Below are 19056 nucleotides of genomic sequence, written 5' to 3'. Positions count from 1 at the left end.
ACATATAATAACGATCGCTATACACAACTTCACCAAATAGCAGTACATAAATGATGTGAGCCGGAATAGCTCAGTTGGGAGAGCGTTAGTCTGAAGTTGTTTACGCAACAATCATCTACAGGCCCCCTGTTCAATCTCGGGTTCCGGCACGAACGGAACAGTTCGGCGGGTGACATTTTTTCAGTCAGGTTAATAAATATAATAAAGCTTTATTTTATGTAGACATTTTAAAATCCATTTTACTACAAGTGGACATTTTGATTAAAATTAATGGATGCCGCGTGGTGACAACGTTAATTAAAATTTCTTACATACTTAAATATCTCATAAAAAATACACTTGTTTTTATATTAACAAATAAATGCAAACACCACATCAATTATCCATGTATTTTTATGGTTGTCTATCATAGGCCCGAAGTACTATCCCTACAACATATAGAGCGCGAAGCGCGACACGTATTATTCATTGTAACAATGAGTTGCGACAAAGGAAGCAGCCGCTTATCAAGGAGGAGCTGTGTCCCAGCAACCCGTTTCCCTAGAGTCAAGCACTCCTCGGATTCTTTTTTTTTAAACCACATATAGAGCGCAAAGCGCGACACGTACTATCCAGGTGGTATGGGCCCTTTAGCATTATCCGACCATTACGTCCATAGTTATCTTCCTTAGAATTTGAGAAATTTTGAAATCGTTGTTCGGAGTCCAAAATTTTCATCCGATTTTTCCCAAACTTGCACAGGTTTTTTTATCAATGAGGACCCAACCCAAACTCTATATGAGCAATATCGGACCATAAATACAGAATTATGTCTCTTTGAATTTAAAAATAAAAGTGAAAAACTGCTTGGTTAGGTGATTATGTCAACATTTTTCATCAGATTCTTTCCAAACTTACAGTGTCTTCATATCAATGAGCATTTTTACCTCATTTAAAATGAAAAACATCGGGACAATAAGTCCAGATTTTTTTCTATTAAATTTGACAAAATAAACAATTTCCACTTGTTTAAAAGATTTCACAACTTTCGTCTGAATCTTTCTAAACTTGTTAAGTGTTTTATATCAGTATTACTCGAACCCTATTGAAAATGATGAATATCGGAGCAATAAATCTATTATGATCTTTTACTGAATTTCAAAGTATTGTGAAATGCAGCTTCTTCATGCAATTTACAGTTTTTCTTCATTTTTTTTTTCAAACTTTTTCAGTGTTTTCATATCAATGATTACTAAACCCCTATCGTAAATGAGCAACGTAAGCATAAGTTCAGAATCATCTCCCCTTGAAGTTGAGAAAAATATGAAAGCAGATTTTTTAAACCCTACACAGTTCTGTTTCATTGATGAAAACTGCACACGGATGCCAGTAAAAAAAGAAAACCAATGTTAATAAAATGAACTATGAAATCATAGATAATGGTTATTTGGGGGTTATAACGCAACATCATAAATAATGGTTATTTGGGGGTTATAACACAAAATTATAGATAATGGTTTTACCAGTTTCTTTTTCTATTTTGTTTAATATAATTGGCCAATATATTAATATTTACAGTAGAAAAAAAATCATTCCATGTAACTTCATTGAGTGCCTTTTACACTGAAATTCCCGACGCCCTTTGATGCTTTGCATCAATACTTATCTTGTACTGTAACTATACTGAAGGAAAGTGTCCGCAATCCCATGAATATTGTCAATTGTTGCACATGACCATGGAAATAGCTTACGTGAAAAACGATTGGTGCATTTTTTCAGTAATTATTATATAAGAACGGACCCAGAAAAAAGCATCTGTGTACAGACCTGTCTAAATCTTCTACATCAAGGCCAGCATACAAACAAAGTAAAATCGCTACAGTAAAACTCATCATTCGAAATAGTCGGCCTTTACGAAATCAAAGATGGCTAAGTGTTTTCCAAACAGATTTGAACGTCACCCCACATTCCGGTGGCTACGATAAAAAAACGCCACAAAAACATCATTTATATCACAGTGTGGCCATACCACGTGGTTTGTGACGTCATTTTGGCTTGCACGCTAAGTAGAAATTTGTCAACATTGGCCCCGCTTAGAAATTTCAAATCCACGTAAGTATCTTATTATTTACTCTTTTTTGACGAAATAAAGCGCAGGCTAAGGGAAAAGTTGAGCACTATTCCCGGTTATATAAATATTTGTCACCAGATGAGTAGTTTAGTCTATCATTCGAGGCAAATTCCTAGTTTTACGTTACAATGCACGCAAGCACGACAAGCACATTTGAAATCGTCCAAAATATCTGTTTTATATTCCTTTTTGCAGTGAACCAATATGTGCGGACGTGATTAATTCCATATAAAATGTGTTTTGTCCGAAAAAATTACCTGAAAACACCACTTAATGACATTTCTAATGTACATCAACACTTTGGCTAACACGACAAGCAACGAAATTCAAGGCAAGCACGGCAAGTCGATATTCGGCTAGAACGACTAGTTGTTATTAATTATGTTTCTGAAGCGATGTTATTGTTTCATAAAAAAATAAAACTATTAAAAATGTTATAATTCCATTTTCAAATAGTCACTCGCGGATAACAGGCTTATAAGTCGTGTTTATTTCATATTATGCCGTAAATTGACCTCCGATGCATTTAGATTCCAACCCAAACTATTGTTAAAACTTTCAGGCACTTCTTCTATACAACCTCGAAAAAGAATGTGTACAAACTCGTTGGTCAATATAACGTCGATGGCAAAGGTGAAGATGAACCAAACATCAAGAGCTATTCCGATATTCGGTAATTTTGTTTGTCCGTAAAGCTTTTTTAGTCGTGCACAAACTGTATTATGGTAATACATGTAATATGTCCATTCGGAATATTTTAAGTAAAATTTAAAAGAAAAAAACACATGTTATTTCAACTGAAGTAATGTATTTATTTGTATTTATTTCAATATTAGTGACCACGAGTTTGACAACCCGGGGAGACTGCGCGTGAAACCGAAGGCAAAAGAGGCCAAAATGGACTCGAGTCGAAATGCCGTTGCCAGGGAAACTTTAGGTGTACGGTGGGACTGTGCGAGGAGAAACGAAAGCAAGTTATTGCCTACGTACAGAATTGGACTAGACATAGAAGAAATTTGATAAGAAACCGCCTTTCTGAAGAATTCCGTGTTTTAGTAGCTTGACTTGAGCGAGATATAAATAATTATTCATGTGCATAGTGTGTTATTTTTTCCCGTATTTAAGTTAATTGTGTCGTGTTCTGAGAAAACTAGGCATAATGCTTGTGCGCAAATTTGTCATCCCAGATTAGCCTGTGCAGTGCGCACAGACTAATCAGGGACGACATTTTCTGCTTTTATGAAATTTTTCGTTTAAATAATGTCTCTTCTTAGCGAAAATCTGGTTTAGGCGGAAAGTGTCGTCCCTGATTAGCCTGTGCTGACTGCACAGGCAAATCTGGGACGACACTTTACGCGGAAAATGTCGTCCCTTATAAGCCTGTGATGACTTCATAGGCAAATCTGGGACGACACTTTACGCACATGCATTATGCCCAGTTTTCTCAGTACACGACAAAATTGTGCTGAATATTTATCTCACTCAAATAAATGCTAATGGTATGTGTTTATTTTCGCCTTTGTGAATCCGATCATAATTGGTTGCAAATAATTGATTGAAGCTTTGAACAGCATTGATTCAAACGTTGTTTTAATAACTCTATTTTTGTCCAAAACTGTACAATATTTAAACTGCCCTAATTTAATACTCCATTTTATATTTCGGCATTAAGCATTGTGTGTCACATAGATAATTGAGAAATTTTGGATAAAAGCAAAGTATAATATGACACAAATGTTCAGTTGTCTTTGCTTTTTACGTTTGATTTGCTCAATGCAGTTAACAAACAACGAAGATTGTTCAAGATTTTGTTTCAGAAATTAACACAACGCAGTGTATGTTTTATTAATAATTTTAATTAATGAAACAATGTTAAATGGCATCATTGAATCACATGCAAATGACAATATAAATCACAATTGCTATAATATAACAGTAGCGTTAACAAAATAATAAAATACAATAAAAAGAAAAGAAACGCAACAAGTTAACATCGTGGTATAAACAGATACGATCACATGTTAATTATGCTTGAGATCTGATTATAAAGCATTAATCACAATTATAAAATTACATTTTAATCACAATACAAATCACAACTGCTATAATATAACAGTAGCATTAACAAAACATAAAAGAAAACAATAAAAAGTACAATAAAAAGTAAAAAAAAACGCAACAAGTAAACATCGTGGTATAAACAGATACGGTTCAAATGTTAATTATGCTTGAGATCTGATGATTATGCTTTTATCGCAACAATTCAATCACGGGTAAATCACAAATAAATCACGGGTAAATCACAAACAAGTAAAACCACTGTATACACGTCATTTGTGCTTTTGCCCAAAGTGCCTATACAGTGAACTTATGTGTTTATAGGCGGCTTTGCACACATGGCAAACGTGTGTTTTTTCCTCGCTGTGTGTTTTGAGATGTTCTCGGAGATGAGCCCGTGTTGTGGCCTTGTGGTTGCATATCTGGCACTCGATCTCTCGAGTGCGCTGTTCTCGGGCCATCTAAATCTACCTTCGTTGCGAATTCTTTTCCACAATAAAGGCAAAGATAGTTTTTCCGTCACCGTGTACATTGCACCTGTAAGCATTCATAAGCATAATAAGCACATGTATCCTACACGTACACTCTTTGCTACTTATTTACAATAATTAACCAGTTAATGATTTGGGAAATGTGTATCTTATACATCTATAACGCGTTTTTGTTAAGACTGTTTATCACAGCTTTCTAAAGATAATGTTTATGTAGTGAAACTGCAATGTACACAATTCGAAATGTTTAGAATCGCAAGTAAAATAAGACAGCCGACTGTGATTTTTCTACTGACTAAAAGCGCTATATGATAATGACCTGTGTCTTTGTAATTGTCGTCTTGATGAAAACCCAACGCCGCAACAGTTAAAGGGTAACATCCCAGCGTGTGTTCTTTCATGGTAAACCAAATAGCGTCTGTGCTTGTACCCCTCTGGCGCATATGGCACAAATATATCGCTCTTCGGTCGTCATCATGTGTATCTAAAAACATCAAATATGTTAATTGAAATAAATAATTATGCATTTGTTATTATGTATTCACCGTGCTGTCACCATTAGAGTATTATAATCATATAATGTATTTGTCATGTGTGTTACCGTTTCAAATATCTCATCTACTTAGCCATAAATAATTACAAGACAACGGCGCATTACTAAATCTACATTTTACAACAATTTAAAACATTGTTAACAACAGTATAGTTTAATCCTTGCAATGGCCTTAACAGTTGGAAAGAACATGGACATAACCTACAGTATGATTAATCGAAAGCCAAGCTAACTGCAACTCAGATCGATATATCACGTGTTATTAATCTATGTGTGCATTGGGTATTGCTTTATCAAAACGTACATCACTATGCTTCTAATCAAATATTACTTATGTAATCCTACCAAAAATACAAGTGCTAACATACGTCAGCATCTGTCACTTAAGGATAAAACGATCAAAGGAACATGTGTTGATATGTTGCGTCAAATGTTGCATTTTATATCAATAAAATCGGCTTATTGTCGACCTGAAATGGCCCACAAGTCGGCCGGGGTGACTAAATGCCTATTCATGTCACCCTTGGGTGACTTCAAGCCGACGCTAGTCATCACCGGGTGACTATAATCGGCTTCATGTCACCCCAGGGTGACATGAATCGGCGTCTAGTCACCCCGGTTGACAAAAGTCATCATAGTGTGACATGAATCGGCTTCTAGTCACCCCCGGATGACTTGTGGGCCATTTAGGTCGAAAATGACACAATGAGCATCAGTTCGTTTTAACGATAGTTGAGTTATTGTGGACTGTTCATCGAAATCAAAAAATTTAATTGAAACCTGACTCCAAAAGGGTGTGTCAGACATTCGCCACATTTAGTTGGAACTTTTTTCAGACATATAGTATCTCTGTTACATTCCGAGGATTGTTCTCGGTGAAAGTTTCAAATTTGTTTATAGCACTTGTGCAAGACAGCATCGCAGTTATTGTCCGACATTATATTTTTGTGTTTACTGTGCCGGACCAAGAACATGTTTTGAAATTCTAATTAAATTTGTGTGTATTACCACAACAATAACATCGCTTCAGAAACATAATTAATAACAACTAGTCGTTCTAGCCGAATATCGACTTGCCGTGCTTGCCTTGAATTTCGTTGCTTGTCGTGTTAGCCAAAGTGTTGATGTACATAAGAAATGTCATTAAGTGGTGTTTTCAGGTAATTTTTTCGGACAAAACACATTTTATATGGAATTAATCACGTCCGCACATATTGGTTCACTGCAAAAAGGAATATAAAACAGATATTTTGGACGATTTTAAATGTGTCTGTCGTGCTTGCGTGCATTGTAACGTAAAAACTAGGAATTTGCCTCGAATGATAGACTAAACTACTCATCTGGTGACAAATATTTATATAACCGGGAATAGTGCTCAACTCTTCCCTTAGCCTGCGCTTTATTTCGTCAAAAAAGAGTAAATAATAAGATACTTACGTGGATTTGAAATTTCTAAGCGGGGCCAATGTTGACAAATTTCTACTTAGCGTGCTAGCCAAAATGACGTCACAAACCACGTGGTATGGCCACACTGATCAACTTCACAAATATGTAGGGTCTGAACAACTTGTTTGTCATAGACTCATCAATATTTCTTCGACGCACGTCACACTGACATTAGACCTTAGTATGAAATTAAAACCTTTATTTCAGAACACAGAAAACATAAGTGCCATAAATAAGTCGCATAAAAACAGCATCGCTCTTTCTTCATGAAAAGAGGCATACATAGATTTTATGCTCACCAAAAAGGGGAGGAGAGGCGAAATATAATCGACGCTTTGTCCGTATTTCAGTATTCTATTTTTGATGAAATTGAGTTTGCGTGGGTCTGCAACGGATTTCCCCGATTATAATTTCCGTATAGGTCCCTGATCCGTAACACTTTTTGTGTTCGCGCGAGATCTCAGACACTAATTAACATATCATGTGATTATCTATATTGTGGACATGCACATCGTTATCAGGGCGTCTAATAATATTTTTTTTTAGATTTATTACACTGTGCGCGGTATATGCCAAAACTCAGTTACGTGTGATCCAATTTTGATTCAACTATATATGTAACTTTCCTTTTAGGCTGGACATGTGCGATTTCTAAAGTCGTTCCGCTCTTATGATATTTATGGAGTTATTGCCTTTTTAATAATAATTCATTTCGGTGTTTTATCCCAGGCATTAATGATCCGAATATGATGATATGCACCCTATTTGATGGACACGTGTCTATTGGCAAGTTGTTTCGAGCCAACGATTTTTCAGGCAGTTATTATTGCCATTCCATTTATAACAAAACGTAATATCCCAGAAATTAATTCGAATTCGATGACATTTTGTATGCGGTATTGATATGGTATAAACACGAGAATACTTTCATGTCGTTCCGCATCAATGATTTTCAAAGTAACATTGACTTTGGAATAATATTTGTTTCCGCACGAGCTCACCGATACTAATGATCCAAGTTTGACAACTTTTTGCAACATATGTTAAACATGCACATTTTGCCACAATGTTCATCTCAAAATGTCAGGTCAAAGTCCGGTCTGTGATCTTTCAAAGAGTTATTGGCTAAATTTATTTTTCCAAATTGCTTTCGAGTAACCCATACATTGCCATCGCGCATAAGCAAGGATTATACATCAGTATCACTAATATTATTGTTTAAATAAACTTCGCTTAATTTAATTCAATTGAAAACCATATGGCTTTTTTATAAAATCATTTTGTGATTTTCTTCCTTTTGACACCTTCATATTATCTGCCTTGCATCATGTGGATGCGAATGTGACCAATAAACTAACTCTCAAATATAGTTTATAAAATATAATTTGTTTTGGTTGCATAGAACCGCATTTAGGTTTGATTAAAGACCTATAATATATGTATTCTATAGGTCTTTGTTTTTTTAACAACATATTCAGAGCATTCAACAAATGTGTACAATCTTATTTAATTTCAAGGACGGAGGTAGTTGTTTGCGTAGCGAACAGCTAATATATTTACTGAAAATATCAAGTCAGTTCGGCTTATCTACGGAAAGCCTACTACCCGTCACACCCGCGCGAGAAAGAGTTGTATAATTTATGCAAGATGTTTGAGTTCTCCAACTATATTCATTCACAAATGGAAACATTATGTGAATATCGTGTTAAATGGAATATTTTTGAACGGAGCTTATATAGAAAACAATAAATACACAATGTTTGTATTATACGTGTCGCGGATGAAATTATTTATGAATTATACAAATAGTCCACTATCTTCTGCGTCTTAATGACGTAGTACAAGTCATTCATAATCTGTGGCTATTAATAGATTCAGGAAAACAACGCTATAGTATAAGGTTACGCCTGTTTATATTATCAATTTACAAAAATTTGAACATGAGTTCAACAACAACTTCAGGGATACGATAGACAAGAACAAAAATGCTTCATAATCGTTTACCGGGTAAACCGAATATAAAAAACGATTAAATATAACAAGAATTATCTGTTTCGTAATCTCATTCATGCTTCAACAGAGGGGTTAAATTTGGTATTTCTGTGAAACATTCTTTTTTCACAACAGATAGTGGCGATCTTTTGTATTTATAGGTGCAAACAACGCAATAGTAGAAGGTTAAACTTGTTTATATTCACAGTTCTCAATTTATAAAACGTTGAACATGAGCTCACCAATTACTACAGGTATACTATTGACAACCTCAAAATGCTTTGTAATCGCTAAAACCGATTATTAAACAAGAGCTGTCAGAGGACAGCGCGCTCGACTATTCGAGTGCTTGACAGTATAACGTAAGCCATCATCGAGAGGGGGGTATAATGTGTGTGTGTGGTCATTTAATAGATGATCTTTCAAAAATAAGGAAAACAAATATTTATTATTATTTTTTTTTTGGGGGGGGGATTCTGGGGTGGGGCATGGGGAATGGTTTGGGTGGAGTGCATTGTGGTATGTCAGGTAAGTGTTGTTTTGTCAAAGTATGAATCAAATGTGATCATAAATAAAGAAGTTATGGCAATTTAAGCAAAATGTTTAATTATCTACGTATAAAAGGGGCCATAATTCTGTCTAAATGCTTGATACAGTTGTCTGCTCTTGTTTATAGATTGGGATCATGTTGGTAAAGAAGTATGCAAAATATGAAAGCAATATGTCAAAGGACATAGGAAATATTTGGGGTAGTACGCAAACTTTAACATAGATTAATCAATAATATGCATATTCTAAATATAAAAGGGGCAATAATTCTGTCAAAATGCTTGATACAGTTGTCTGCTCTTGTTTATAGATTGGGGTCATGTTGGTAAAGAAGTATGCAAAATATAAAAGCAATATGTCAAAGGACATAGGAAATATTTGGGGAAACTTTAACATTTGCACGCTAACGAGAACGGGAACGGAAACGCCGACGCCGGGGTGAGTAGGATAGCTCCACTATATATATTTCATATATAATAGTCGAGCTAAAAACAACTGAATATAACAAGAAATATCTTTTGAAAAGGCAGTCGGCGTAAATGCTGACTTTGAAATAAAGTTTTCAATATACGTTTCTAAATAAATAAACTGAAAACAAAAGTTTAACTATTGTGGGTTTTTTCACTTGTAAGTCGCATATTCATCGCATGAAATGTGTGTTATCACTGTCAAACCACAAATTAGTCTATGTAGATAAAAATTATACTACGGGAGTGCACATCATATGTGTCCTGACATGCCTTATTATGAGTATATTTCTTCACTATCGAACTACATGCATATCGTATGGTAATATTTGATTTAAACGCAGTTTTCTTTCGACACATTTAAATCACACTTTCATAGCCGCGTCATGCGAAAATGGGTCTTATGCATTTCGGCCAGCGTATCTTAAACCCAACATGTGCATTTGCGCAGTCTGGTCAGAGGCGATGTTGTTCGCTATAAAATCGCTCATGGTGTTATTGTCTCATTATGTATCTCCTGACCAGACTTAGAGATGCGCAGGCTGAATGGACTGTATGTATGATGGGCACATGTGGAATAATACCCATTTTCGCATGACGAGGGTCATTAAAAATCTCATTACGATTTGTAAATGGCACATTTTAGAACAATGCTTTTCGATACAAAATTGAATTCAAAATAGCAAACTTGTAAATAAGGGCAGCCTATCAAGGCGATCAGGAACGATTTCTAGACGTGCTGACCGAGTACGGCAAACATTGTGGTTGGATAATTAAACGATTTTCCTCTTATCGTGACACTATACTATTTCGGTAATGTTTGTTTTCTCATCTTGAAAGCAAAACTGTGTTTATCGATAGTCAATTATATATTCTCCGGGCGTTGTCAGAGCTGTTGACACCGTGTGAACTGCTAGGGTAACAAGTAATGCATAAACAACAAAGTACGGGTCAACAGGACTGTCTTTATGACTACCTGATTCGTGAGTCAAAAGTATTGCTCGCAGATTTATTTTTTATTTAATTTCATCAATTATCTTATTGTATATTTTGTATTTGTATATGGTGTAAAAAATCAAAAGTTTTGTACAGGGAATTTTCATCATGAAATTATATTCTTAGTGAGATATATATATACTTTATTCCAACAATATTCATTTAAATTATTAAAATTTAATATGATGGTGATTGCAAATTGTCTTCATATTCAGCTCTCATAACCATTTTCATCATACTTTCTATGCTTTCAGAACGTCCAAAAAGGACCATGTTGTTGTTATTTTGTCTAAGTTATCTCTATAAAATAAATAGGATGATAAAAAGTGCACACAAATTTCGACCCGTGCGTTATGACACACTCTTTATAAATTTGAACGGTGTGTGTTCATTTCAAACGTGCGATTAATTTTGAAAATGAGTTGCGCCTAAATTTTGCAATAGCGTACAACTTTAGTGCCTTCAGCGCTTTGATCAAAATCTATTGAAAACCCTGATTTACTTTGTTTAAAATAGTTTCATTTATTTCTAACTGCATATCTGTACGAAAAAAATCATAAATATAATTAGTTATAGATGTTTGAGCCAATCAAAGACCTAAAGAATACCTTAGGTTACCTTAGGTGGTTTACCACCGCAGGTCTTTTGGACCTCTGTAGTGGCCTCTTCTTCGTCATCGCTATTTAATAGTCTCGGTGTTTTGCCTCCGGTTATTTCATTATAGTCACAGTTATGATCGTACACCATTGGGTGGTTTATCCAATATTTATCTAGGCGTCTTTTAAAAGTATCCGTGTTCTTGGATGTGACGACAGCACTTGGTAAATTATTCCATATGTTTACAATGCGATTGGAGAAAAAGTTCTTGCGAATGTCGCGTGCACACCTTTGTTTTAAAAGTTTTAATGGATGACCTCTATTTGTATTTGTGTTCAAAGTAAAAATTCCAACTGTTGTTCTTTTGTCATAGATATTGTTCAAGATCTTGTATGTTTCAATCATATCCCCTCGTAGTCTGCGAAATTTCAAAGTGGGTAGTTTAATCAATTTAAGTCTTTCCTCGTATGATTTATCCTTAAGTTTGGGTAACATTTTGGTTGCTCTACGTTGGACGTTTTCAATGCTATCAATGTCTTTAATTTTTGATGGACTCCATACACTGCTGGCATATTCCAGATGTGGTCTTACAATGGACTTGAATAATAATCTGAAGCTTCTAAAATCTAGAAATTTAAATGAACGTCTTATTAATCCCATCATTTTGTTGGCTTTATTTACTTGGTTTTGTATGTGTTCATCAAATTTTAATTTTGAGTTTATTGTTACACCAACATCTTTTTCATTTTCAACTCTTTCTAGAGAAACGAGGCCTCCTTCATACTTGGGCATAGTATATGATCTTATTTCTGGGGGTTTTGTTGAAATTTGTAGTATTTTGCACTTGTCTGGGTGAAACTTTAACAGCCATTTGTTGCTCCATTCAAAAAGTTTATTCAAATCATCTTGGAGAATTAACTGATCATTTTTAGTCGAAATCTCACGGTATATTTTTGTATCGTCCGCAAACATAAGAACACTAGAGTTCACACATTTTGGTAAGTCATTTATGAACACCACAAATAGGATCGGTCCTAGTACGGAACCCTGAGGAATGCCGCTGGTGACAACGTGCCATTGTGAGTAGCTCCCATAGACTTGTACCCTTTGTTTACGATCGGTTAAGAAGTTCTGTACCCATTTACATGTTTGTTTGCTGATGCCATATTTTTCCAATTTGTATATTAATCTTTTGTGTGGGACCTTATCGAATGCTTTCATGAAATCTGTGTAAATTGTATCAATTTCGCCTCCTTGATCTAGTATACTAGTCCAGTGGTCCATAACCCTGAGTAACTGTAGGTTGGTTGATCGGGCTCCAATAAATCCAAACTGCTTATCACTGAATAAATCATTAGAGTTCATATGATCAACTATCCGTTTACGAATTAATTTTTCCATCAGTTTGCAGATTACGCTAGTGAGACTGACTGGTCTATAGTTCGAGGCTAATTTTTTATCTCCCTTTTTGAATAATGCTGTAATTTGTCCAATTTTCCATTCATTAGGCACAATACCCGACTTAAAAGAGCTGTTGAATATATGGCACATAGGTATTTGGATTATGTCTGACAGTTTTGACAAAACAATTGGGTGAACTTGGTCTGGACCTGGAGACTTAGATGTGTCGAGTTCGTTTAATAGGGTTTTCACTTCCTCTGGTTTAAATTCATCGTCACTTGACAGACTCTCAAAGTTAATGTTCTCCATTTTATCAAAGTTTTCATCAGTTTCTTGTGTGAATACACTAGTAAAGAATGTATTCTATAGGTATTTGGGCCATTCAAAAGTTGTGCATTTATAGGTGAGTTTTTTCTTTGTCGTTATTTTACATACTTTTCTTAGCGGTATTAAATCAGAAGAAGATGGCGGAACGACCGTACTGCATTTGAAAATCAATCCAAGAATACATTTATTTTTACTTAACTTCGTCATCAACGCATACTTGTTAGTATCTTTTATTTAAAGAAAATCAATCTCATTTTTGATTATAATAAACTGTATATTCATAATGCGTGTATCAAACAGTTTATTTTTCTAATCTGAGTAAGGTTACATCGCAGTAAATTTCAATAAAACATTTATCTCTTACTGAAGCCACCCTGATGTCAAACCTTGTTTTTCCTCTCAAAACACACGGATGTTTATAAAAGTAATCCATACATACTCTCTATGTATAGAAAAGAGTAACAAAGTTGCATATAATTATATAATCAATTTTCTTGAACAATGTTATAGTTTTGATATCATAATTTGCACAAATATTGATGCCCCCTTGTTAAAGCATTTATGATAAATTTTCATGATCAATCAGTGTGCGACAAATCCATTGCTCGGAGCCCGGGGGCTACCGAAATTTTTCATCGGGCTACTGAAATATTCCAGCTGACGCCCGCTGGGCTACTTTAAATCTATTCACGATTTCGACATTGTTAAATCACGCGTAACGAGACTGCCAAGATAACGCGAGATTAAGGGTTCGGGGGGGTCTACCAGTATTCGCTCTACAGTATACACACCTTACCTATCCACTATATTGACTATAAATAAAATAAAAGCGATAAATTGCCGATTTGTAACTAATAAAAGCAATCTTTATTTTTATTATAACGTTCAACGACCATCTGCTCGATAATAGTTCAGTACCATTGTAATTAACGGCGCCGTAATTAACTACTGACAAAAATAACATGATCATACCTTACTGTATGGTGTGCAGAAACCAGTCAGAAATTAAAACAACTCCAGACTATTATAATTTTTGAGTGCAAGTAAATTTAAACACACCCACTTATTAAAATTAAACCTTTTTTATATTAGCTCATTTTTCTAAATTTTCAGAAATAAAAACCAATTAGTATTTGCACATTTCAGTAAACCTAAGACTACTTTATTGTTAAATATGTTTGATTTGTAAATTGTATAATAAATTAATAATTTATATATTTTTATTAGTTCTGTTGCAAGCCTAATTTAAGTTAAATATGTTTGATTTGTAAATTATATAATAATATATATATTTTTTATTAGTTCTGTTGCAAGCCTAACTTGTTGTGTTTTTAAAATACATAAAAATCATATTGTTGACAACTATAATATTATTTAAGATCATTATTAAGCAAAAGTAAGTCCCCCAAATCAATATTTATTTATTGTCGGTATGGTATACAAACATTATAACATAAGCTATGAATAGCTTTTGACCGACAGCTTACCCCGGCCAGCTAAACCGGTAGATTGCTGATCTCTGACTCGCTCATGGGTTGGTAAGTTTAAGCCTCAACTCAATTTCATCTCTTAGAAATAATTACACCTTAGGCTACCCTGTCTGTAACCCAAATTGCAGTCGAGGGTCACCGCACCGACATACATGTATCAAATACAATGTATGTGCTTATGTTAACATTTCCTGAAGATTCAACCACTGAGCAGGATAACTAAGTTAACCCCATATTATTAATGAAAATAATTAAATATACTATTAGATGTATCAAACAGACAAACCAACTAGTACCTACTAGTACTTTCATAAGGAACATCATCCATTAACCATCTATACTTCCAGGTCTTTTGGCTCTGCTACATCAACAGGAATTAGCGTTGGGTTCATTTTTTCTGTGTTAATCATAGGGATTACAATTTATAATATTTTATCCCAACAACAAAATCTTTATAATGATAGTATTCATTTTACAGTCAGGTTTTACTTCTATTAGGTTAAAAACTAAATAGTGAATCAGTTTTTGAGATGAGCTTGTACCAAACACACACACAAGCTCCTGTAAATTTTATACACACTTTAATGAGCAAGTATTTGGCCTGTCACGGTTATCTTGTTGGAATGTCTCAGACTAACCAGGATATACAAGCAGTCTTCACTTTAGCATTTTTGAACAACTAGCCTGAATCTTTATGCATTAATAGAACAGATTAAAATACCCACTAGCCCGACTATATGAATCAGGAAATTTTAATAGCCCAAATTTAATACATTTCACTAGCCCCGGGCTGTTGGGCTAGGGGTTAGCGTCAAGACTGTAAAAGCAATAACGATTCTTCAAACATTGATACTTGTCTTGTTTTGAACAAATCTGCCATGACGGGTAGTTAATGGGGATAGCCCAACACACAACCAGTTAAGGATGACTGTGATACAGCTGAAAGTTTCACCAATATGGATATTTAGCCAATGGACATTTGACAAGGGACACTTTATTTAATTCGAAGTAAATGTTTTCTTAGCAGTGTTAATAGTCATGTCAACACATCACATGTTATGTTAAATGACTACATGACAACATTGGATGTGTAGCAACTTAAACCACCATCCATTTTATTATATTTCTGAATGTGTAGGATATTTTTTAATGTAAGGGTATGAAGTAGACACACATCTGAAGTATCTTTATTATATTTTTTTCAAAGAAGATAGTTATGTAACTGTGGTGATGTATAATATTAATTGCAAGAGTTAATAACATTCCAGGTGTAGAAGTCTTGAGCTTCATGCAGAATGAGATACAGTATTCCAGTTTCTGAAATTCTGTTGACACTGTGATGTTCCTGAAAAAAAGGTTTCTATAAGTTATAACAATACACCATTCAATAACATTTAAAGACAGCATAGTTATCTGTTTTAAAATAATTGTCCTTTTCAAAGAAAAGTATTTTACCAAAGGTAATCAAACTTCTAATTTGCCCAAACTTAACAAATAATATATTTTTCCATACCCCACCCGCTTTTGGCATGTTTCGTTTTTACCTACTTTAAACACAATTAAATCGAAATAAAGCATAAACATGAACTACAATTAAATCAAAGATACTAAGCTAAGAACAAATTACAAAAAAATCATAACATATAAGTTATATCTGCAAATTATTGGGAAATTATAATTGCATCAACACAGAACTCTATGCAGACGCACTGCAGTAGATGATCGAGTACCCCCCCCCAACCTCACTTAATCCACTCAGAGTTGTCTCCCTTAAAATAATGTCGAAAAGGTCAATAAGAGTGGTAGCCCGGTTTATTGACAGACATACGTAGAATAAACACGCTGACCATTGTGTATTGCTTATAATCCGATAACAAAGTGCAATCAATTATCTAATCAGTCACCGATCACTTGCGGTAATGTCGTAAACAGTAACAGTGTATTTTAATCATCCAATCAGAATCAATATTTGTCTTCTACTTGATCATGACTCGTTATTTTCCGATCTTTATGAAACTTGGTCGGAAGATTTGTCCCAATAATATCTTGGACGATCTCGAAACTGGTTCTGGTTGCTTAAATAACATGGCCGCCAAGGGGCGGGGCATTTTTCCTTATATGGCTAAAGTTAAACATTGTTAAAACTAGGTGCCACATTTATTTTCCAATCATCGTGAAACTTGGCCAGAACATTTGTTCTAATGACATATTGGGCTGCACAGAACAGGTCAATTCCTGTGTATTTCAGGTGAGCGACATTGGGCCTTTCAAGCCCTCTTGTTTTAAAACAGCGGTGCTAATGTTATACCTACTTTGCAGGAACGAACCAGTGTTGTTCAGGTTTCAAATCCTTTAACACAGTAAAATAAATGCATCGAAAACTCCATTTGTTTAGTAAATGTTTCAAATCTATGACTTCCATCATATACATTTCAAAGCGTTGATTTTTATCATTTAATTTCCGAAGTTTGTTATTGTTATAATTATTATTTAAATTTCCATTTTTTAATTTGTTGGCATGTCAACACATTTTGTTTAAGACCACCATTGCCACTTATAATGGTCATATTTGAACATCGTTCTGGTACAATTGGGATAAATGCATGTAGTGTCATCCCAGGTTATCCTCTGCAGTCCACACATGCTAATCAGGGACGATACTTTCCGCCGTTACGGCATTTTCCGTTTTAAGGAAGTCTCTTTTAAACGGAAAACAGTGTAGTCCAAGAGTGTCGTCCTTCCTTAACCTGCTCCGGCTAATCTTGGTTGACACTTTACGTACATGCATGTAGCAGTTCTCATAGATCGAGGCTCTGATTGTTTAATGACAGTAGTGATGCAAGTGCATTCCTTTATTCCATACACAATGTCTGTTCCTAATCACCGTACATAGTTGGCGAATTAACAATAATTATGCCATTAGCAACATCATTTCGCAGTTTGGAATTCTTTGTTAACCGCAACAATGAGTAATAGCGACAATGTTTTTGATGTCGTTAAATATCCAAGGACGCCGAACATTAAATAAATCAAAACAATAGCGGATTCTTCAAAACGGTAACGAAACCGAAAATGAATATTAATTACAACGGTGTGAACGCGGTTAACACCTGCTAATTAGTTTGCATCGTCAATTAATAATTGGATTAATCGACTGTAAATCAATAATCCCATATATGCCCGATTTATATTTTTAAAACCAAATTATGGGTGGGTAATATAGACAATAAGAGTCATAAACACAAACGCTTGAAATTTTCTAAAGTGTCAAATGAATTTCGGCATACGGTTCTATTTAAAGATATGATGAAATAAGCTCCCAATCAGGACCGTTGTATTGCAACATGCGTAAATCACTTGTCATGGTTTGCACGTTTTGTGTACAGCTATTTAAGGTTACCAAATTCTACATTTAATAAATGAAGTTCTTTGTCAAGATAAAACGCGCGCGAACATTTGCGTGGGTGTATTTATTTGTAAATAAAAATTACGTAGCGGGTACAACATTTAGATAATTTAATTTCCATTAAAAGTTCCTTCATTATTAAAACTATTATTGTATTGTATACTGACTGCACACAAGTGTCGTAACATATGAATGCAATACGTAAATTCGGACAGTACATAAAGTCGGACACAAGTAAATAAATGAGTTAATACTCTAGATTTCTTAAAACTCGGTATTTGTTGTTAAAAAGGGCAATTGCATTGATTAACACCATACGAGTCAATCGTATTGATCATCTAAACGCTTTATTTACGTTTCCGACTTAACGTGCTGTCCGAATTTAAGTACACATACATGTGCACATTCATGTAATATCTACATGTAGTATATGATTTTCTTTGGTACATTTACATTTAAGTACACGATGCCTGTACTGTAACAGTAATTTACGATATTGACTGTGTACATCAGACTACTTGCTGTATTATGTAAATGTATGTATACATATTATGTATATGTAAATGAAGAAATTAAATAAAGATGAAAACCTGCCTCTTATCATTTTGTAGGAAAAATTTATGGGCTACCAAATATTTTTATTGGTAGCCCAGTGGGCTACCTGAAAAATAAGAAATTTGTCGGACACTGGATCAATAACTGTCAATTTATTAACTAATTCACATCATTAATCACAGGGGAGAGACATAAAACTGCTTATTTTGTAGTTTAACGCAATGCCAACTTCAGAGTTCCTGAGGCCAAAACTAAGCCCTTTGTGCTTGACCTTTAATGTCAATGCGCCTTTCGAAGCTCAAAGAAGACCAGGATTAAAAACGTCAATTACAATAAACAATATTTTTCCTTAGGCTGCTTATAATTAAAAATTAAGAATAATGCAGCAATTGATTTCCTTCTTTGAACAAATAAAATCAATAGTTGTGTTTAACCTCATGCTGCAGGTTTCCTTCTTTAAAAAAAAGCCCCAAGCCAAAAGGTATTTTCTGGTAATAAAGCTCTAAATTGCTTTCAAATTAAAGGGACCTTTTCATGTATTGATAAATTTACAAAATTATCAGATTTGAAAATTTTCGTTGTAGTTAACTTATGTTTTTTACAAGGAAAGAGCAGAAC

General features: G+C 34.4%; 1 protein-coding gene and 1 long non-coding RNA gene across 11 annotated transcripts in view; one reads left to right on the top strand and one right to left on the bottom strand.

The window, feature by feature from the left end:
* Window positions 1–4172: 4172 nt before the first annotated feature.
* Window positions 4173–6748, bottom strand: LOC127859374 (uncharacterized). Its single transcript, XR_008039340.1, has 3 exons — window positions 6650–6748; window positions 4979–5143; window positions 4173–4705 (listed from the first exon to the last, which is right to left on the bottom strand). It is a non-coding gene; the product is annotated as an uncharacterized LOC127859374 (long non-coding RNA).
* Window positions 6749–13092: 6344 nt separating this feature from the next.
* Window positions 13093–19056, top strand: part of LOC127859351 (zinc finger protein 394-like) — a 67281-nt gene continuing 61317 nt past the window's right edge. For 9 of the 10 annotated variants that reach the window (XR_008039325.1, XR_008039329.1, XR_008039324.1 and 6 more), the window contains exons 1-2: window positions 13116–13206; window positions 15746–15833. Coding sequence is in view for 3 of the 10 variants with exons in the window: in XM_052396701.1 (XP_052252661.1) it covers window positions 15817–15833 (17 nt within the window). In the remaining 7 variants the exon portion in view is untranslated. Of the gene's footprint in view, window positions 13207–15745; window positions 15834–19056 lie in introns of all 10 variants that reach the window. The other variant, XM_052396698.1, reaches the window with a different exon arrangement.

Source organism: Dreissena polymorpha, chromosome 15 (assembly GCF_020536995.1).
Source record: "Dreissena polymorpha isolate Duluth1 chromosome 15, UMN_Dpol_1.0, whole genome shotgun sequence".
Lineage (NCBI taxonomy): Eukaryota > Metazoa > Mollusca > Bivalvia > Myida > Dreissenidae > Dreissena > Dreissena polymorpha.
This window is presented reverse-complemented; position numbering and strand designations above follow the sequence as displayed.